Source organism: Mytilus trossulus, chromosome 7 (genome assembly GCF_036588685.1).
Source record: "Mytilus trossulus isolate FHL-02 chromosome 7, PNRI_Mtr1.1.1.hap1, whole genome shotgun sequence".
Classification (NCBI taxonomy): Eukaryota; Metazoa; Mollusca; class Bivalvia; order Mytilida; family Mytilidae; genus Mytilus; species Mytilus trossulus.
Genome location: NC_086379.1, coordinates 23917480 through 23940809, shown reverse-complemented (window position 1 = coordinate 23940809; position 23330 = coordinate 23917480). Strand labels below are relative to the sequence as shown.

At 30.1% G+C, this 23330-nt stretch overlaps 1 protein-coding gene across 1 annotated transcript in view; it reads left to right on the top strand.

The window, feature by feature from the left end:
* The window catches only part of LOC134724806 (kinesin-like protein KIF19), a 45522-nt gene that overhangs the window by 10348 nt on the left and 11844 nt on the right, over positions 1 to 23330 (top strand). Inside the window, exons 3-11 of the mRNA XM_063588068.1 lie at positions 1342 to 1452; positions 8586 to 8673; positions 11010 to 11146; positions 17148 to 17273; positions 18595 to 18874; positions 19473 to 19657; positions 21505 to 21661; positions 22351 to 22447; positions 22762 to 22839. Of these exons, the coding sequence (XP_063444138.1) occupies positions 1342 to 1452; positions 8586 to 8673; positions 11010 to 11146; positions 17148 to 17273; positions 18595 to 18874; positions 19473 to 19657; positions 21505 to 21661; positions 22351 to 22447; positions 22762 to 22839 (1259 nt within the window). The remainder of the gene's footprint in view (positions 1 to 1341; positions 1453 to 8585; positions 8674 to 11009; positions 11147 to 17147; positions 17274 to 18594; positions 18875 to 19472; positions 19658 to 21504; positions 21662 to 22350; positions 22448 to 22761; positions 22840 to 23330) is intronic.

The window sequence follows — 23330 nt, the reverse complement described above, 5'->3', positions numbered from 1 at the left end:
TAAATTCTTTATGTCGTACATTTTACTGTCTGTGGGAAGTCAATTTATTGAATGATAGTTACACAACTATTAATCCATGAATCAGGTGAAATAAAATTGAATTTATCTAGCGCAATTCTGGCCCTATAGTGACCAAAACCCTTCAGAAATTCACGCCTTACAAATTCTTGTAATACATTTTTCAATCCATGGTAAAATTAATTGTTTGGATTATCTAGACACGAGAATTCAATTATGAGTCAGGTGAATTAAAAGCAATACAATATTACATTAAATTTGTTCTCTTCAAGGACTTTTCAATATATAGTTATTACGATGTGATTGTCATATTTTTATCTGCGGACGAATGTGAAGTTTTGGCCTATATTGATTATTATAGTGATATTATAATCTTCTACTTAAAAAATCTTCACACCTAACTATCTTCAGTTTTTCTCCTGATTTTATTGATAAGTCATGAATTTAGGCTTTATTGATAGTTAAAAATTTGCAAGCTTAATTAACACACAGGGCCCCAGTCTATATATTTATAATTCATTAAGAAGGAAAAATGGACATCATGGGCATACACCTAGTGATTATATCAAATATTTAGCAAAACTCATTAAGACAAATTATTTTCATTAGATCTTGCAAGTTCATTATATGAATTATATGTCATGTATGTATAGGGCTCTCAGACATTTCTTATATCATCCTGGTAAACAGGGAATTATATCATAGCCTCACATATATGTATGAGAATTTGAAAACAAATAAGGTTTACAAAATATTTTGAATAAATCATATTCCACATATTGAGTTCTGACAATGCTGTATATGTAGAATATATGGTATATCCATATGTTATGGCATCATATGACAATTGTACATCTTGAATTAATTTCTTTAGCATATAAATAGTTAGTCATGGGAATTACTGGAATCAGAAATTTTAAAGTCAATAGACAACTTTCGAGTTCGATGCATTTTCGTCAAAAACTCTGGTTTTAGTGAACGTCATTTGTGCTTTAGGGGCGTTGTCACTTCCATTCCAATGTTGAGGGAGTGGTTAAAAAACTATAATTGTATATTTTACGAATTGTTTGGCAAATTGAATTCTCAAAATTGACAATCAGCATTGCTATCATAAGGGAATTGTCATTAAGTACCTACAGAACAGACATTATTTCTAGTTTATCTGAAAGTGGTCTATTTATGTCAAGAATTATTACAAATAGGAGTTAGTTGCCTTTATTTTAGGATTTGCAGTAGAGAGGTGTATGAATAATAAGAAAATTTAAGTAAAACATAAATTAAGTGGTGAAATCTTATTATAATATGTGTTATTTGTTTTTATAGATGGTTGTACTTATGGATCCTATGGAAGATCATGACGATGTCCTCCGAGCAAACAGGTCTAGAGAAAAACAGTTTGTTTTTGATTGTACATTTGACAGCAATGCCTTACAGGTAAAACATACATGCATTCATGAAGAAAATTCACCATTTTAGAATCAATGAAATCTTAGTAATATTTCATAAGCATGAGAAGCTTATATAGCTTATGGATTATGACTGGTGTGAAAATGTCCTTAACAATGGATATATTCCACAAATTTCATAATACTCAATGAAACAGCTGAATCATACATCAATAACTAACGAAATATTGTTCATTGTAAGAAAACAACAACATGTAGGCTCAGATATCCCCTTGAATCTAGTCCCCTCCTGAGTTTCTCTTTAAAAAAAAAGGACATTTTATTGTTCATTATATAAGTTCTTATTGTAATGATTTATTTTAATTGTAATTAAGACCTTGTGACCTACAATACATTGATTATGTAATAAATAATCCCTGAGTTATTTTTTTTCCGCTTTCTAGTGTTACTTAATTAATCACGGTATGACACCTGTAATATTATCATTAGATGCTAGTGTGTCAACGTGTGTCATTGTGGTTTAATGAAATTATCAATAACTATTTGAATCAAAAAAGTAGTATACACATGATACATTTCAAAAATGAGACTAATTGAATGAAAAGGTTTTTTTGGGAAATTCTAAGGTTGTAAATTGAATGAACCTATAATCAACCTGCAGTTATTAAATTTCAAATTGAATTATGAAAAACAATTGAAGTAATGAAATACCTTAACGAATAATTATGAATCCACAGTATAAGGGCATGATTAGATGTTTGGGAACTGAATATTATAATGGTTGGAACAAACTGACTCTCTTTAGATACAAATATAGTATAACATAGTTATCAGAAGCAAGTATGATATAAGTTGTAATATTATTGAGAGATAATATTCTTGGATAGATTAATTCCATTGAAATCCTTACAAATATCTTGAAAGTTATCACTCTTCACTTCCATAAATTTGATTATTTATCTCATCAATTGTATACCAATCCTAGCAATAAAGCCAGATCTTTTTGACATGGGCTGATAAAGTATTAATGAAATAGAGCAACTATCTTCCTTTTATGGACCACCAAATCCCATGTGATTTGTGTTGCATGTTTTTGACCTATTTTCGTTTGATATTATTGAAATTTTCCCTTTTGTTTGATTTATTATTTGAGCTAGGTTTTTAACACCCTTGTTTTGTTGTATTCACATCTTGATCTTTTGACCTCCTTTGTTTGAAAAGCAATGAAGCTGTACCTAAGAGTGTAATACATGATATGTTTATACAAATTCTGGCGATATTGTAACTTATTTGTACTAGGAAATAAAAAGGGATGATTCATTACGGTCACTGAATGCTTTGTTGATAAAAGTTTAATGTACTTTTGTAGTTTTTTATTAAGTTCAGAGGTTATAGTCCCTTGAGAATTATATAAAATAGTATATTTAGGCCACTTGACTGTAGAAATAACATTTGAATATTACTAATGTCATGAACTCAGTTAAATTAATTAAAAACGAAAAATATATATAAGCAAACTTTTATTTTAAGTGTAATATTTTAATCATTAAACTTATCATAATGAAACAATTCCTTTTTTTCTTCTTACGTTTCCAAATAAAAATTTATAGAGTGTCTGTCCATCATGTTGCTGTTGTTAGGTAGAAAAGTAAGGGCCTGCATGTAATATACTTTAAAGAGTTATTGGTGTGGCCTTCGCCTGTTTTCTGCTCTATGGTTAGGTTGTTGTCTCTTTGACACTTCACCATTTCCATTCTCAATTTTATTTTGACCAAAAAAGGTCAACTAAAAAGGTATCTTCATAACAAAAAAAAAAAGATTATAGGAATGGTGTTGGACTGACAATGCTTAAAATTGTAACTAAAAAAGAAAGTAACACTGTCATGACTAAAGAAAGTATGATTTTCTGACAAAACTTATTTGGTCAAAAATCAGACAATCTTAAGAAAGATAAATCAAGATGACCCAAATAGTTGTGAAAGAGTTTTATAAATTGCTTATCGGTATTAAGTACATAATAAACAATCAAAATTTCAGACATTTTTCTTTCAAAAGTATTTTTTAAGTGCTTGGTCCAGATTTTAAAATGATTCTTGCTTAAGAAAATGATAGATTTTATTCAAACATGGTTGCATTGTTAATATTTTGGAATCTGATCTTTAAGTACATATATATGTATTTATAGTAAGAGTACTGTTCAAATACTTATATTGAATTTTTTCAAGTGTTTGTTTATAAAATAGATTGACTTTTAAAATCAATAAACACGATAAGGGTAAATCTTCTATCAATCAAATTTATATGATATTTGATCTGTACTTTGTTGAATTGTCAACAATTCATTCAATAAGATGCCCTTTTAGTAAACTCAATAACAAAAGGATAGAAAAGGTCTTCAATTTTGAACAGTAATAATTGTGTTTGAATTTTTAAGATATAAAATGCATTTAAGAAGATTATGGAAAATAAAATTCAAAGATTTAAACACAAGATCTGGGTGTCTTGTACTCCATTTTATGTAAATGTTTTCTTCTCTCTACTGAATTGATTCACATTTTGTAAAACTCATAAGTTTAAAACGTGCCTCAATAACATTGTAAGGACTTGTCGCACTAAGTAAAGATTATAGGTTATATCCTCTAAATATCTATTTTTGTCAATTTTTGTTTTAATTTCTGTATCATTGACATAATTTTCTCTATAGATGTTGATCTCCTTTCAAATATCCTAATCCCAAGAATTCATTTTTGGCATAGTTTTGTATTTTGCCGAATAAAACTAATTTGGCTGGTGAAGTTTGCATGAAATTATACATAATTTGTTAATGATTTTGGTCCATTTGTATGTTTCAGAGTTAAATGGGATGTCTTTTTTCTCTGAACTTATTAGTACATGTACACAATTTTGTTTAGGATAATGTATTTTCACGCTTTTTTGAGACCCATTGATGGCCTTGGGCTATTTTCTGCACTTTGGTTAAGTTGTTGTTTCTTAGACACATTCCCAGTTGCCATTCTCAATTTTAACTGTAACAAATGGAATCTGCACAACAAACTATTTTCAGTGGTTAAGTTTCAAAACACCATTGAATAAAATTTGTAAAGGGGGATTTATTATTACAATCAATTTTTCAAATTTCTTGAATGAAATAAAAAAAAATATGATTGATTTCATCAAGTTGATAATATCAAATTGCAAATTTCATTGTCATTAAATCTCCATGAAATTATAAATTATATATTGATAATATTCCATAATTTTATAAACCTAGAGATGTAGACACAATGATAAAATGAGAAGCTTTTGTAGCAGTCTTAGATTTTAATGCAACCTTGATACAGATTATTGCATTAATTTACATCTCATGATGCAGAACACGACTCTATTCAAATGAAATGGTATAAACAATTTTGATCAATTAGAAACCAACTCAAGGCCGTAATGAACAAAAAGACATCTAGATGGCAATATATATTCTTTGAGAATCAAAATTAAGTCTTTACAATATATATTTTAAGCTACAATTTTCATCAACAAGGCCACAAAGAACAAAAAGCCATATAGATGCTTTGAGAAAATAAGAATTTTTAAGTCTATACAATATTTCAAGCTTCAATTTATCAATTAAAAATCAACTCAAGGCCACAACAAACAAAAAGACATCTAGCATTGTCTAGATGCAATATATACTCTTTGCCTCTTCTTTATGTACATGTAGTATTCATAAGTTTTGTGATTGAATAAAATAGGAATCTGATGTACAGTAGTTGTCGTTTGTTGTTTGTTGATTTGGATCATAATTAAGTGTTTCTTGTTTCTCGTTATTTATATGATCAAATTAGCCCTTGTTTTTCCGACATAGTCGGTATAGTTTCGGTATGTGCCCTTTGAACTTAAGGATGCTTAACTATGGCAACAGAATGCGCATGCTCGAAAAATCCTTTCTGTGATTTGACCAAATGCTATCATGGTGGGTGATTTGGTTGTGTTTGAAAAAACATCTCGCTAATTATATCGTTATGGAAAGCAAGTGAAAAACTGAACTAGATCTTACAAAGATTTATATTTTTATTAAAATAATTGTTTCTCCAAAAGCTCTTTGCATCCATGATAGCTGTTTATTCGGGACAATTATATAATTTTCAATGTAAACTTTGTTGTACGAATGTACATGACTTTTAGAACGCACTTACGCATGTGAGATTTCTGCGTTTTTTTTTTGTGAATGTAAACAGAAAGATACGAGGACCGAGAATACTGAACACAAACAGAGAAAACGTTATTTAAATGGTAAATCGAAATGATAGTTTTAAACTAGACTCAAATTTAAATACGTCGGATATCTTTTTTGAAGATAGTTCTTGTTACCTGTTTGAATGGTTTTACACTCAATATTTTTGGGCCCTTTTATAGGTTGCTGGTCAGTGTGAGCCAAGGCTCCTTGTTGATGACTGACCTGTATAATGGTTTACTTTTACAAATTGTGACCAATGGATGGAAAATTGTCTCATTGGCACTCATACCACATCTTCTTATATCTATTTAGCATTTATAAGTTTTGTGAAGGAGATTGACTGAATTTATAACAATGGAAGAAAAGATTACTGACCTGACCTATCAAAGCTACTTATATCCAAGTCCTTGATTCATTGATCATTTTATCTAATTTATTCAAATTCAAAAGGAAATTCCTATTAAGACAATAATAAAATTCATGTAATGGAGATTAAAATGGCACTTTTTGTTTGAATCTGCAGCCGAGGAATTTGATTTATTGGTTTCTAAAGTTCAGGAGAGTAATTTTTTTAAGTACTCTAGGAGGGAAAGGTTGCTGTCCTTATAAGTGATCTTGCCCAGCTGTTCTACATACCATGTCTTGGATGCACCCTATTTTGTATCATTAATTATGATGTAAAATCTCTTTCAACAAGACATACATTTAACCTATAAAGACTACATTTTGGAAAGATATGAGGCAATATCTAACATGAAACTCACTCAGTGCAACCCTGTGCAATTTTAAACATACTAAAAAAAATCCTATAGAGGTCTCCATTTAATGGACAAATATGCCCTGATCTAAATGAAAAAAACAACTATAAACAACTATTTTTTTTCTCCATAAAAATATTTGATGTATATATTTAATTAATAATTTAGATTTATAATATCAATATTTAATAACAAGACTAATATTGTGTATACCTAAGAATGATCTCAGTTTTACAATCAACAATCAATGTGTTGCATATACAGGTACTACAATATATAATTTCTTTTCAGGTCTTATTATAAATTATTATTTAGTGTATTCATCAGAAATACAGCCACACAACATTTCATGTAGTGTTCAGTTTAAACTTTTCCTCAAGAAATCTTTTAATTGACCACATTTTTGATGGAATATATTTCCTTCGTTTGTAGGATTTTCTCCCTTAGTTGAAGAGCCATTGGTGGCCTTTTGTTGTTTTTTCTCTTTGGTCAGGTTGTTGTCTCTTTGACACATTCCCCTTTTCCAGTGTCAACTCTATTGTTCTCTCAATCAAATATATTTAAATTTGAAATTGCCCTCATTTAAAATAATACATTTTTTTCTTCCAAAATAAGACTAAATCTAAATAAACCGAAAAACCTTGTGGATTTAGTTTCAACCCTTTGACCCATCATCAAGGTGACATTACTATAATTATCTTAAAGATCATTGTCAATTATCCAAGTGTGCAAAAAACTTAAGATTTTAAAGATAAAACATATAATTTGCATGTAATGCAAAAACAAAGCCATTGTTTCTGATGACCTATTTTATATATTCTTAAATACACAAAAACAAAACTATTGTCTATGAAGACATATTGTATATGTTCTTAAATACACAAAAACAATGGCATTGTTCAGATAAATGACAAAATTGTTATTTGATATGCAGTCGGAATTATTTGTTTTTTTCTGATCGGGCACATGATAAAGGGATTTTTGCTGTTAAAACAAATGGAAATATTTGTATAAGAGCTTTATCATTGCATTGAGCGTGATTGAGTGGAGTTTTGAGCATTAAACACTTCAAATATTCAAGTTTAATAAAAATAAAGATAACAATATTCATAGAATAAAAGTGGCCAGGCACTTTATGATATCAGAATTATCTCTTAAAAAATAGAAAAATGTTAAATTTGACATGTTCTGTGACCAGAAGTTCTTAGAATTAAGAGTGAAAAAAACATACACCAGCAAAGCCAAGGGTTTTAAACCTCTTCTTTTAAAAGTACTATTGCTTATTAGACATGTTTAAGTCGAAATTTGAGTTGAAGTTTGACAATTAATGTGATATGATTGCCAGTGAGACCAATCTTCAAAAGAGACCAAATGACACAGAAATTAACAAATATAAAACAATTCAAACCAGAAAACTAACGGCCTAATTTATGAATAATGAATAATGAATAAAAAGTAAGCGTGTTCAGTTTAATAATATAATGATTTTAGCCAGGCGGGCGGCAATCAAATGTTGTTCGTGCATTAACTCCTGAACCGTTCAACCAAAGCTTTTAAGGTGTCTTTCGCCATCTTGGATTGTAAAAAACAGAGAATCAAAGGTCCATATTTTCTATCAAATTAGCAAAATTTGATGCAAGAATGCAGATATTTCATGTGTTTTTACATTTAAAAGATCCAATTTATAAGAATATAACTTATAAATATAAGTATATGTACAAGTGTAGATTTTTTTTGGTTGTTTTTAAATATTTTGAAATTGTCATTTTAAGGGGAGGTAACTCTAAAACAGTGCATTTTCTGTTGGATTGTTCATGGAATTTTCCTACTTTGTATTTTAGCTGGAAAAAATGTACGGTGACCCTATCTTTTCTTTTGATATTATCAAAGCATTGTTTGAAAGCTATATTTTCCTAATTTATTTTACAATTCTATCATTTCGTTTAGTTTCTATTCACCAAATGGTGTTTTTTCCTGTATAATCTATACAAAATGTGTCATTTTGTCACGACCCGTAGCTTGAAAAAATGCACGGTGACCTATCATTTTTATAATATTTTTTAACATGTATCAATAGATACTACATTTTGGCAAAGTATGAACAAATTCTATCATTTTTATTTTAGACTCCCATACCACCTTAAATTTAAATTTTATTTTGTTTTGCAGGATGAAGTTTACAAGAATACAACGAGATCTTTGCTGCCAAATATCATTAATGGTTACAATGCTACAGTGTTTGCTTATGGAGCAACTGGTAGGTTTTAAGTAATAATTCTTACTAAAATTTATCACCTTTTCCAAGAGTAGTCATATTAAAGTCCTACAATTCATAAATGTTTGGAGATTATGTAAAATAATCTTAAGAGCAAGTTAGCTTTCTATATATTCCTTAGTTTGGGGTGGTTCCAAAATGTTATTTGTAAGAAAAATATAGTCTGGCAATTTTCATGACACATTAGAAAGAGTAAATATGAATCAAATTTGAACATGTTTTTTGGTTGCTCACTTTTAACATTGTCTCTCAAAATTGTTTGAAATTTTTTATTGAAATATGTCAGGAAATCTAAAAACTAGTAAATATTATTTATTTGTGTTGAATAGCTTGTTAAAACAAACTAACTTTTACACTGAAGAAAAACTTAAAATACAGTACAGTAGACTCCACCTAATCGGATATCGGTTAAACGAATATATCGGCTATTGTAATATTATTTCAAAACACCGAACCATTCCCTATACATTTCAGTCAAAATACATCGGATAATAGAATATCGGTTATTAGAATATATTGGCTAATTGGATAGGAATATTCATGAAAAATGTGTGTAATAGAAGTTCAGCAAAACTAAAACTTTGACAAAAAAGTGCTATTCAACTTTTTTCTCATTTTAAAACATTTACAATCTTGAACATGTTGAAATCAAACTAAATAATCAGGCCAAAACATGACTGAGCTGACTCTTTAAAGAATGATGCCATTTTATAAATTGTTATTTAAATCATTTATTGACATGCTTTACCATAAAGTATGGTCAAATTTCTAAAAGATCCCCTTCCTGAATTATTGAAATCTATCAATATGCATAATTTGTTATATCATGGTGTATATTTCAGATACACTCAAACGTCCTAATGCCCTTATGGGTGTATCTTATAATAATATTTAATGTGCAATTACACTAAATAAAGTATTTTACCACAAAGAAAAGGAAAATGTACAATCGTACAGTTGTATTTGAATTTTTTGGCACAAAAGCAGTGAGCATTAATGTTAAATGGAAATTCAAAAGTTGGCAAGCATTTACACCAAAGTAACCCTCAACAACTCGCTTGTTAGACTGGTGATTTACAATTTTCTTTACATTTGAAGTTACATTTGCATGTATGAATCCTTTTTATTTATTTATGTTTGTATAATATCCAAGGATCTCACATTTGTCATCTTTTGAAAAAAAGTCGCATTAGTAATTCATATAGGATGTTTTAAATCAATACTTTGGAAGAACATGAATTTAATATTGCTTGTTTAATCTAGCATTTAATATGTATTTCATAAAAATATTATGTTAATATTTAATTCTACTTTTCATGTGCAATGATGTATTTCGATACGATTGGAAGTTATGAGATATTATGCTGTATGGTACATTAAGTTTTATTACGACTCAATCAACTATTGCTTTGTCATTTGGCAAAAAATGAAGAAGAAAGAAAAAGATATATCGATATTTAGAAGCATTCTGATAAACAATGTTGACTCAATGTTTCATAATGACTATTAGAAATTGATTTGAGTGAAATTTTATTTTATTGGAGATTTTTCCGGTTTAAAGAATACTCATTTCCAGATTTGAAAATACTTCACTGAATAATTGTATTAATCCTATCAGAAAACTCTGCCAAAAAATAAGATTAACTCAAGAGTGCTAATTTTGCAATATGCTTTATTGCATAATTTCTACAACTCCCAATGGAGGACTTGATGGGTTACTTGGTAACACCTAAGTCAAGTTTTATTTCTCTATTATTCTGGCCATTTTTTACCTTCCCAAACCAGAAGTAGATATGTCATTGGTTCTGTGCTATGTTTTGGGTTGTCCACTCATCGGTCTTAACTTTGCCAGTGCCTGTTCATTCTTTTTGTCAGTTTTCTTTTAGACAAATCAAATGTATGTATTCTCTGTAAACTTGTATTTAGTTTTAAGAGAATAAAGTATGTATCCCTTTATAGCTTGTTGTTCGGTGTGAGCCAAGGCTCCTTGTTGAAGGCCGTACTTTAACCTATAATGGTTTAATTTTTAAATTGTTATTTGGATGGAGAGTTGTCTCATTGGCACTCACACCACATCTTCCTATATCTATCCATCTATCTAACATAAGATGATAGAAATTCATTGAATTAAAAGGATGCATGATGATGATACTATGTATGTACTTCATGCAAACATAAGTGAAAACACATCTTTCAATAATTTTACTTTCACAAAATCATTTTTTTTATGTTATATTCATGAATATAAGACATTAAAAGCCTCACAATTATTATTAAATAAATTCAGGACTGAAAAACTTTTTTCTCTATATTTTTAGGTGCAGGAAAAACATACACCATGTTGGGCACAGATGATGAACCAGGAATCATGGCCCGGGGACTTAACGATTTGTTTGTAGAGATGGACAGAACAAAAGAAGAAATGAAATACAAAGTCTCTATGTCTTATTTGGAGGTAACAACTTATTTTCCTAACACAGAACATGCCTTTGCCTTGAAATTTAATTTTACAGCATTGATGATCAATTGATTTCTTAGTATTCTTTCATCTGAAATGAGCAAGAATGAATTTTGAATGAATGTAGAAGATGAATAACAAGTAAAGTAAAACTTGACTGACAGGAATATAACAGTTTCAAACCTGATTGATTGATTGATTATTGGTTGCTTAACATCCATTAGAACTTGAGGAATAAGGCAAAATCAAAATTGTTCAGAAATAATGAATTCAATGAATTATTACAAAATAATTCATCAGAAGCATAAATTAAATAGAATATTTCTTTCTTGTTTTTTTAACTGAAGAGTGGTTCCTTAGGGAATATATTGCTGTCTCATCCAACTTCAGAGAAGAAACAACATATCTGCCTATTATCTTCCTATTTTTTTTTTATCGTTTTTATTTATTTTTAACAACTAACTAGTGGTAAAAAGAATCAAACTTTAATAATAGTGATAGACTTGGCAATCTGAGGTAATCAGAAGACAGAATTCTAGTGGTCTCTTCTTGGATAAAACCTGTACAAAGAAGGGATATTACCCTATTCTGTCTCAATTTTCTGGGTCATTGTGTTCTTGAATATACTTGATTGATGATCTATATTAGAAGATTATCAGTCTTATAATGATAGTTTTTTTTAATAGTCTTCTTTTACACAATTTGTTGTTCGTGACTGATATTTGGTGGTCTCTATTAAATTTATTTAGGACCTTTCTTGGAGCCATGTAGAAATTGACACATTATATAGACACATATTTAAAAGAGCAATCTTCATTGACAGGGTTATGGCAAAGCTTTATGTTATAAATTTAAATTTTGTACTTTTAATTTTTGCGCTATTTGTATCTATTAGAAAATTTAATATATTTAAACTTTACTACCGTAACAAAAAAAACTTTAGATAGAGACATTTAATTTTCTACGATTACAAAAAGTTTGTATCACCTTAAAACCGCAGATTAAGTTGAACTAGGTCACTATAGACTTTGACTGTATGTATGTATTATATAAGAAGTCTTAACAAACCTTTCCTTGACCTTAACCACCATTGATGTCAGTTAAGGCTGTGTGTAATACTTAGTACTGTTTATTACGGAAGCTTTCATCGGGACTACGTTTATTTCAAATTTGATTTCTAGAAGTACTTTTCATTACCTGACCAAAATTAATATAAACCATTATTTAATGTCAAGCTTTAGAGTTCATGTTTTATATAAGTTTTATATTAAATAAAGTACTCTGGCTCTTTTCATTTTTCAAATGTTGTATGGCGTCAGTAAGATCTATTAATTGAAATGGATTTAAGATTCAAATATTGTATTTGTAGTTGATATATATAAAAAAAAAAAAGTAAAATCAGAAAAATACTGAACTTAGAGGAAAATCAATTCGGAAAGTCCATAATCACATGGCAAAACCAAATAACAAAACACATCAAAAACGAATATGTGCTCTTGCTTCAATCATTTGTATCCTGTTTCTTTTTTTAAATTTTTTTTCTTTTCTATGCTAGTCAGGATTATCTTTCGTCTCGTTAGTCTTTTCGTTTCAAGATAAATATATGTAAAGAAAATAAATGGAATTATTGGATAAAAGAAATTACCAGACTTGAGTGTAAGAAAACATGCTCAAAGCACTACATACTTAATTGTAACTTGTTATTTGGCTGTATTAGGGAATGTTACTTAATACTGGTCTTTATTTCTAACCTTTTGCTAAGTGTAATATCTTATTAACATGTAAAATGTTTTTCATATAGGCTCAGTAGTATTTATATTATTGCCATGCAAATTACAAGGGTATTTTTCACTATCAGCTTTTTAAAGGATTTGTTTGAATTGAACAATATTATTGCAACAGCCTTTTAAGTACAAACACTTTTCGATTATTCAATGTTTGTTAACCTTACATTTAAATTAAAGGATTTCAATAATTTCAAATGATTGAAGTTCTCTGTTTGGAATTTCATACCTGAAACTGAATAAAGAAAAACAAATTGAAATGGAACTGTGAGGTGTAAAGTCAATAGAACAAATGTAAATAAGGCAATAATAGTTTAATCTAAACAAAGATTTCAACAAATAATAAAATCAGATGAAATAGAAATAAAGGTGGGTTGGGAATTTAAGGTCCTTAAAAATTGATTTTTATTTTTCTCCATTTTTTTGGTTTCAAAAATGCATTGCACAGTCAGTATTATAGAATATTTGCTGCCCTTGCACATGTTGCTGTGCTCAATATTAGTAAATATTCTTCTTAAAAAACTAATTTTTGGTTTTGAACATTTATGAACATTTTCAAAGGCTGGTCACATATACCATGTAAATAGTCCTTGTAAATTAGAAGTCAGGTCCCAATGTCACCAGCCAAATTCATCAAATTGCAGGTCAGACAAAATAATGCTAATGCTACATCAGAGTAGTGCAGATGAACAGGTGTTTTAAATTCAAGGTGTCCCCGTAAACCAGACCATACAGATTTCCCCCAGGGTCTTTTATATTAACAAAAAGTATAAACGACTCCTAGTATGCTGAATTTTATAGAAAATTCTCACACATTAGGAGAAAGGCTCACCTAAGTGATTTTACTTGTACAATAAACCTCAAACTTGTCAAAATCTATCCTTAATATGAAGTCATATATTAAAGATAGAAATATTTGTCCACATGTCCAAGTGCCCAATATACAATTTATGAATGTCAAAATCACTTGATTGAATTATCTTTTCATTTCATGTGAGTCAATAATTCATTTTCCAAATTACATTTGTATGAGTATAATTTATTTTATATAGGTATTAAGCATTAATTGGCTTGATAAGGTCTAAACATGACGTATATTAAGTGGTTAGATTATAATTGACGATTAAATAACATTATACACCATTATGTATTTAATTCTTATATATTCTTTATAGATTTATAAATAAATTGTTTAGAGTTGACAATATAGCTCTGTCTTCAATTTTGAAAAATTATTGATTTATCTGAACAAAATAATTCTTCTTATGAATTTTAATTATTTTTAATATTACAACCATAAGAACTGATGGATAAAAAATCGGATTGCTGTGTCATATCTGCAATAATTAATTGACGACAAATTTAAAAGCACTTAGTAAAAATACAGACTTCGTAAAGATTTGGCAAGAAATGACTTCAATTTTTCTTTGAATTAAACATGTTAAATGACAGCTATTGTAAATGTAATAAAAGACGATTGCATACATCATATAGCTATAGATATCAGTGCAGTTATATCATGTCTAATGAACAGTTTTCAAATTACCACTATTATATAATAGAAGGGTAAAGCAAATATTGGAATAAGATATTTTTTTGAGTAGACATGGTAGAGTAAAGGGCTTTAACTGTGGAGTTTTGATAAAAATACTGCTTTTAATTAAGTGTAATATAAACCTTTTAGTGATATTGGTTCTTAATGTATGGTCTGAATGGTTACAATAGTAGAGAATATTGATCAGTACTACCAATTACATGTGTCTTAAAACTGGAACACTACCATAATGGCATTGAGCAACTAAAATTGTTTTAAAACTTTTCAAAAGTATTTAAGGGAACTAACTCCAATCGTGATACAATGTAAATTTATCATACTCAAGGGAACTAACTCCAATCACTTGTGATACAATGTAAATTTATCATACTCAAGGAAACTAACTCCAATCACTTGTGATACAATGTAAATTTATCATACTCAAGGGAACTAACTCTTAAATCACTTGCGATACAATGTAAATTTATCATACTCAAGGGAATTAACTCCAATCACTTGTGATACAATGTAAATTTATCATACTCAAGGGAACTAACTCTTAAATCACTTTTGATACAATGGAAATTTATCATACTCAAGGGAACTAACTCTTAATTCACTTGTGATACAATGTAAATTTATCATACTCAAGGGAACTAACTCTTAAATCACTTGTGATACAATGGAAATTTATCATACTCAAGGGAACTTACTCTTAAATCACTTGTGATACAATGGAAATTCATCATACTCAAGGGAACTAACTCTTAAATCACTTGTGATACAATGTAAATTTATCCTACTCAAGGGAACTTACTCTTAAATCACTTGTGATACAATGGAAATTCATCATACTCAAGGGAACTAACTCTTAAATCACTTGTGATACAATGTAAATTTATCCTACTCAAGGGAACTAACTGTAATCACTTGTAATACAATGTAAATTTATCCTACTCAAGGGAACTAACTGTAATCACTTGTAATACAATGTAAATTTATCCTACTCAAGGGAACTAACTGTAATCACTTGTAATACAATGTAAATTTATCATACTCAGGTACATTCCCCGAAATTATTATTTCTGTTTTACCATTTATCTGATCCAATAAAGAATTGTTTTTTGTCAGTCTTTAGTTTTTATGTCAGTGTTGTGTTGACTTGTTTGGCTTTTCTTTTTTGTTGTCAGTTTCTCTTTGACTTATGAGTTATTCAAAAGATTTGAATGTCCCCATGGTATCTTTTGGCTTTTTGTTTTTCAAAGTCATAAAAATTATTTGTTTATAGCAATAATCAAGTTAATAATGAATAAGTTCAAATTAATTTTGAATAATTCATCAAGAAAACATTAAAAATTTCTCTCATTGACAATCATACCATATCTCCCTATTCATTATCGTATTGAGATAATAACAAAGAATTTTACAAATTATGACTAAATCTAGAGGGAAAAGAAAGTAAAATATTATTTGAAAATTAATATTCAATTTTAAATATTATAAAGGAAGACAATACTATTTCCATTTGTCATATAGTGATAATTGTCAAGAGATTCATAAGCATGAATATTACATTATAAGATTAAAATCTATTTTCTAGGTAGATAACTTTATCAATAATTTATGAATTTTAGTTCATGTAATATTAATGAAAATTATGAATCCTCATTAAATTTGTTAATATTCGATATCTCATATCAATTTTTGAAAAGGAAAAAAAGTAAACAAATTAGGTTCTTTTCTTGGAAATTGAAAACTGATATATGGTTTGGTCAGCGATTGATTTTCATATGGCCTGACAAGCACTTATTTGCACTATCGTTTAGAAGAGCAAATAATTTATCTAGTAGTATACAATTTAAATCCCACTGGCATTGACTGGAATTTACAAGGATTGGTATAGGTGGTTAACCATGAGACTTATTCAGATAGGATTGCAGCTATCAGTAAAAAAGCTTAGTACCAAAAGAGCAAACTATCATTAGTACCCTATAAAAACTCTTATATAATGATATTTTTATCACTATTTAATTTACCCTAGAGTACAATAAGTAAGAAGAATTTACCTGTTAGAATTTTTGTTTACTGTAGGTAGAATCTTAACTTATCATCTATGAACTACATGCATGCATGGCCCGGGTGTTTAAAGGCGAGCCGTAGTGTAGTGGTTGGCACATCAAACTACTAACACCAAAGGTTCCTTGTTCGATCCCCGTTCTTGGGAGATAGTTTCAGGGACTGAGTTTTCAGCTCTCTCTTGACACTATAAGCTAGTGATGTTTTTGAGAAAAGTTTATACAGTAGTCTGTTTGGAGGGGACAATAAATGGCTTTCCCGTGTTTATTGAGAGAGCCATATCTCTTGCACGTACAAGACAACATGGTAGATATTGAAAAAGAGTAGGCTTATGACACTACAAGGCAGCACTCACACCCACAAAGTGGAAAGGGATTAATATAAGTTGCTATAACTTGTTTCCCAATCCACTATAAACATGATAAATAAATACGTTTAAACTAAACATGACGCACTTAGAGATTGTAATATTGCTTTTTCAATATCGCATTCATATCAACCCAAGACACTAATATTACCTAAGAGCTCTGCAACTGTGACTGATATCCATATCATTACAGAAAAATGTCAAGATTCTTATTACGAATTCCTTTGTCTATTTCAGATATATAATGAAATGATTCGAGACTTGTTAAAACCATCATCAGGTATCCTTGACCTTCGGGAAGATGCCAAGGGTGGTGTCCAGGTGGCAGGTCTATCTGAGGTCACAACAAGGTCAACAAATGAGGTAATTAGTCTTTGAGAAATTTAAATCTTAAACTATTGAAATTATGTGATACCTAATATTTGTATTACAGGTTTTCATATATTTCACAATAAAGTTTGGGTAAGCATTTTGTTCTCAGCTCACTACCTACCTCTTTAATTTTTTTTTTAACTAAATGCATTACAGATTGTTTAATGGTGATCCATGGAATATTATAAATATTTGATTTTCAATTAAAACCATAAATATAAAAGCAAAGATAAGGTATGATTGCCAATGAGACAACTCTCCACAAGAGACTAAATGACACAGAAATTAACAATTATGTCACCATCCAGCCATCAACAATGAGCAAACCCCATATAGCATAGTCAGCTGTGAAAGGCCCCGAAATGACAATGTAAAACAATTCAAACAAGAAAACTAACTGCCTAACATATATACAAACAAGAATGTGTCCATAGTACAAGGATGCCCCACTCGCACTATCATTTTCTATGTTCAGTGGACTGTGAAAATTGGGATCAAAACTTTAATTTGGAATTAAAATTAGAAAAATCACATCATATGGAACATGTGTACTAAGTTTCAAGTTGATGTACCTTTAACTTCATCAAAAACTACCTTGACCAAAAACTTTAACCTGAACTTCGCACTATCATTTTCTATGTTCAGTGGACCATGAAATTGGGGTCAAAACTATAATTTGGCATTAAAATTAGAAACATCATATCATGGGGAAAATGTGTACTAAGTTTCAAGTTGATTGGACTTCAACTTCTTCAAAAACAACCTTGACCAAAAACTTTAACCTGAAGCGAACGGACGCACAGACGGACGCACAGACCAACAAACGGAGGCACAGACCAGAAAACATAATGCCCCTCTATAATTGTAGGTGGGGCATAAAAATGACACATAAAAAAACCACAACCACTGAATTACAGGCTCCTGACTTGGGATAGGCACATAGAGAATGTGGCGGTGTTAAACGTGTTAGCAGGATCCCCCTCCTAACCTGAGACAGTGATGTAACAGTATGAATGAACTATAAAAAACAGCTGAAAAACACTTAACTCATCAGATGGATAAATATACAAATACAAGTGGATGCGGCCGGGTACTTGTACATATGATCCCATCAACTCACGCTTAGTACTGATCTGAGAGTACTTGCAGTAAATGACACCTTGTCCTAAGCCACTAACAACTAATAAATTAATCATGCATCTAAGACCAAAAAAGTCTTGTTCAAGTTGCCTAAATTTAATGATAGCTTGATATCTGATAACTGATATGTTTTGTCGTTTTATATAGGTAATTGATGTGTTTTGTCTTATAGGTTATGGATATGTTATTCCAAGGAAACAAAGAGAGAACTCAGGAACCTACTGCTGCAAATAAAACTTCTTCCAGATCTCATGCCGTCCTCCAAGTCATTGTCAAACAACAAAACCGAGTACGAAATACGGTGCAAGAAGTACGAGTCGGCAAATTATTTATGGTTGATTTAGCTGGATCAGAAAGAGCAGCCGCCACACACAATAGAGGCAAACGTATGGTAGAGGGTGCACATATAAACAGGTCACTATTGGCTCTTGGAAACTGCATCAATGCTTTAAGTAAGGCTTCATTTTAATCTGATTAATCAATATTTTTCTAATAAGCTGATATGCAACATATACTTTTTAATATTTAGAATAAGAAATAGCTAACCTTTAGTAAAGGAGTGACAAAAGATACCAGAGGGACACTTAAACTCATAGATTGAATATCAACTGACAACACCATGGCTAAAAAAGTAAAAAGACAAACAGACAAATAAAAGTACACAAGATACAATGTAAAAATCTAAAGACTAAACAACACAAACCTAACCAAAACTGGGGGTGCTCTTGAAGGTTAGGTATAATCCTGCTTCATATGGGACACCCGTCGTGTTGCTCATGTTTTTTTCAAACCGGGTAAATGGTCTAATTTGGTAGGTCTCATACACAAAAGTTTTATTATAGGACAGTCACTTGAGAACAAAATTTTATTCATTGTTTTAAAATCTACATTTAGATATCAGTTAAAGAGGACTTTTATTAGAAATTATCAACAACAAAAATAACCCACAAAATTCACAAAGTGATTTCCAAGAATAATAATATCAAACAGTAAGTGCAAATTAAAGTTTTAATAAACAATATTTTTGAGGAAAATTTCTCTATTTTTCAGGTGATAAAAATGGACACAAGTATATTAACTACAGAGACAGTAAACTAACAAGACTACTTAAAGATGCATTAGGTGGAAACTGTAAAACTGTGATGATAGCCCATATCAGTCCAGCCTCCTCACAATTTGAGGAGTCCAGAAATACACTGGTGTATGCAGATCGAGCAAAACACATCAAAACAAAGGCAAGTATACATCTTCAGGGAACAAAGAGTTTAGAAAAATATTTGCCAGTAGAAAAATATGTAAAAACTAGAGAACAAGTTACAATTTCAACAATAAATAAACAGATTCATATGTATGGGATGGTTTAGATAAAAAGGCAATAAGAAATAAATCAATGCCAGATCCTTAAGTGATATGAACAGTTAGGCCTAAATTAAAATATTGTTTGTTTGCCCTTTTCCGACCCTATGTTTTGAAACAGGGTAGGTAGGTAGGTAAAATATTTTATTCTTTCCCCCAAAAAAATAACTTGGCTCGGTATATTATTTGTCATGGGTAGGCAGGTAGGTATAATATTTTATTTTATAGATACAAACTCTGCATAATGTCATTTGTGTCCGTTTTGTTTTTGCAAATAAGTTTTCTGGGACTATTAATCTTAAAAAAAAATATCACGTAGAATGTGAAGCTAATTCATATGCACAGTACTATTTTGTTTTCAAAATATCAAAATATAGAGCTGTGCCGCATATCTACAACGTTTATATGCCTGGAACTTTGAAGAGTTTGAACTTGCACTTATATTTTGTACTACGTACCTTGTATGCTTACTTAAGATTTTCTGTAAAAGATAACTTTGTACTGATTAGATCTATGTCCGGGCAGACATACATTACTAGTAGAAAAAGTCCCTAAGACTGTTAAAAACATCGTGTGCGTCTTTGTTTCCAATTAATATGCTACAAGACTTAAAACTCTGACAATTGTCACGTATTTTACATCGCATTTATAAATGATCTGTATGGACAACTTGGCGATTTTACTGCCTGATATTCTCCACTTTACAGGGTTTTGTCACTTTTGATTCATGTCAGATATAAATAATATAGCGGCATCGTTAACATAATCATCCAGATCTGCGGATCACAAAAGGCCATCCCTACATAGAATAAAACGTCCGTTTACAAATTAGTTTGTACACACGTTGATAATTTTGTAAATGAACCCTGCTCTTATAAAGGTACGTAGCGTACGTGATTTCAGTAAGCGTTCCCATGCTGAACATCGGTTTCAAACAAATGCTTTGAAACTTCATATGCAAGTGTTAATGTCAAACGCTCAGGTGATACCAAACGGACTGGACCTTATACGTTAAAGATAAAACCCGAGAATTCCGGATAAAATTGTTTTGAGCGGGAAATACAAATATAAGATTTTTGGTAGAAACGAAAAAATAAATTAAAATAAAATCTTGCTGGTAAATACAAATAAAAGATTTTCAGGCGCAACGAATTTATAGGGTCGGTCGGTAAAGGGCAAACAATCAATATTTTAATTTAAGCCTTATAGAATAAAAAACACCTACACAAGAAAAGAATAATTAATAGCATTAATTTCAGACAATGGTTAACTCTTGACAATTAATTTATATGAAAAAGGTTCCACTTATCAGCACTGAATTTTAATTTTCTGCAGTAAAGATTACATGCAATTCAGATTAAATTTACTGTATCAACATGATTGGCTAAGGGAGATAACTCAAATTCTTTTTTATAAATCTTTTTGAGTAGAAAATTACTAAATGTTTTGTTTTCTTTATTTTTAATTAAAACATTTTAAAATGATATTACAACATATATGTGTTCTATCTTGTTTTTAAACCTTTCATAGATACAAAAGGAAACAGTTTTTTTTAATGCTCACTTGAACTTCAAATTAATGAAGAAAAATTATATAGCTGATTTAGTCTGTAATGAAAAAAAGTCCAAACTGTACATTTCTTTTCAAATGATCTAAATTGTTTTGTTTTAAATTAATGAAATGAGGAAATGATGCAACATCTTTAATTTGTTTGTTTACCTTACAGGTTAGAAGGAATGTGACTGATGTATCCTATCATATAGCCCAGTACACAAACATAATCCAGGAGTTAAGGGAGGAGATAGGACGACTGAGAGTTAAACTCAATGATAAGACCACGTCTGTCAGCCTTCATGGAGGATCGTCTATACAGGCTGTACAAGGTGAATACAAAAAGCAAGGGCAATTTTGTTGTATAAATTAGAATATACAATTTGTACCACAATTATACAATCATGTACTTCATAATTTTAATGATGGAGCTTATAATTACTTTTTAAATTTTTGGTCCTCAGTGCTCATCAACTTTGTACTTGTTTGGCTTTATAACTATTTTGATCTGAGAGTCACTGATGAGTCTTATGAAGACTAAAGGCTTGTCTGGCATACTAAATAAAATCCTGGTACCTTTGATAACAATTAAATAATTTTTCTGAAAGTTACTGTATGTGCAATCGTTATAAAAATAGACGAAATGCACTTCCTCTCTTTATTGGTGACCACTAATGCTATGGAGTGGCGGAAAGAACAAGATCCCATTGAACTTCAACAATGAGCAAAGCCCATACCACATAGTCAGCTATAAAAGGCCCAGAAATGACAATGTAAAACTATTCAAAAGAGAAACCTAACAGCCTTATTTATGCACAAAAAATAAATCAAAAACAAATATGTAACATATAAACAAACAACAACCACTGAATTACAGGCTCCTGACTTGGGACAGTCACATATATAGAGAATGTGGCAGGGTTAAACATGCTAGTTGTATTTCACAGAAAAGTTAGGGTATCTTTATACAAATTACACAGTTATTATACATTTGTATGACATACCCTGTCTTTCTTTACAGCTCAAGTACTAGAAGCAAAGAGGAACTTAGATAAAGTAGAACTAAACAAACTGAAGGAACAACTTTTAATATCATTTAAAGATCAGATGGAATTAAGGTAGGAATCACTGTCTTAAAATAAGGGTTGAAACTGGGATTTCATCAAGTATTAATGAATAAGATCTATTGATTAATTGGTGTTTAACCACTTTAAGCAGTATTTGTTCTTTTTCCTGGTGGTCAGTTTTTATTGATGGAGAAAGACTGAGTGCCAAGAGATAACAACCAACCTCCCATCGGGACCACTGACAATCCTAGTCAAATAAGATTGGAATTGAGTGCTCCTGCCAGGTACATGAATTGAACTTAGAACCGTGCTGATAATAGATATACAAGAAAGGTTTTTATGACAACTTTTATTTTCTATTATAGAAAAAGTTTAATGGAACTGAACAATGCCACAATGGAGATTAGCTTAGAGACGAATCGTAACCAAATGATAATTACTGAGTGAGTAGATTTATCGGTCTCAAGATCAATTGGTTTCCAGGTTAATAAGTATCTAATACACATAGAACATTTCTGATGCAGGTCTTTTCCAAACTCATTTACTGGACTGATACAAGTGCTAGGGAAATAATTACTCCAAAGTTTTAGGGTACCTAGGATATGTCTTGACTGTCTATACATCTATCTGGTCAGGTCTCTGTACCTCTGTTTATGTACCTCATATGCACAAACCCTCATTTAAATATATAATCTAATAGATATGAAAACATTATAGGTCAAAGTCTTTAACACAGAGCCTTGTCTGACACTGAACAGCAAGCTATAAAGGGCCTCAAAATTACTAGTGTAAAACCATTCAAATGGTAAGTCTGTAAAATATATATATGTTGAATGTTTTGCTGAATTTGCCAGTTTATTTGCTGAATTCAATATTACAGTATGTGGAAATATTATTTTAGAAAAGGGTTATCATTGTGAGTTTAATGAAATTT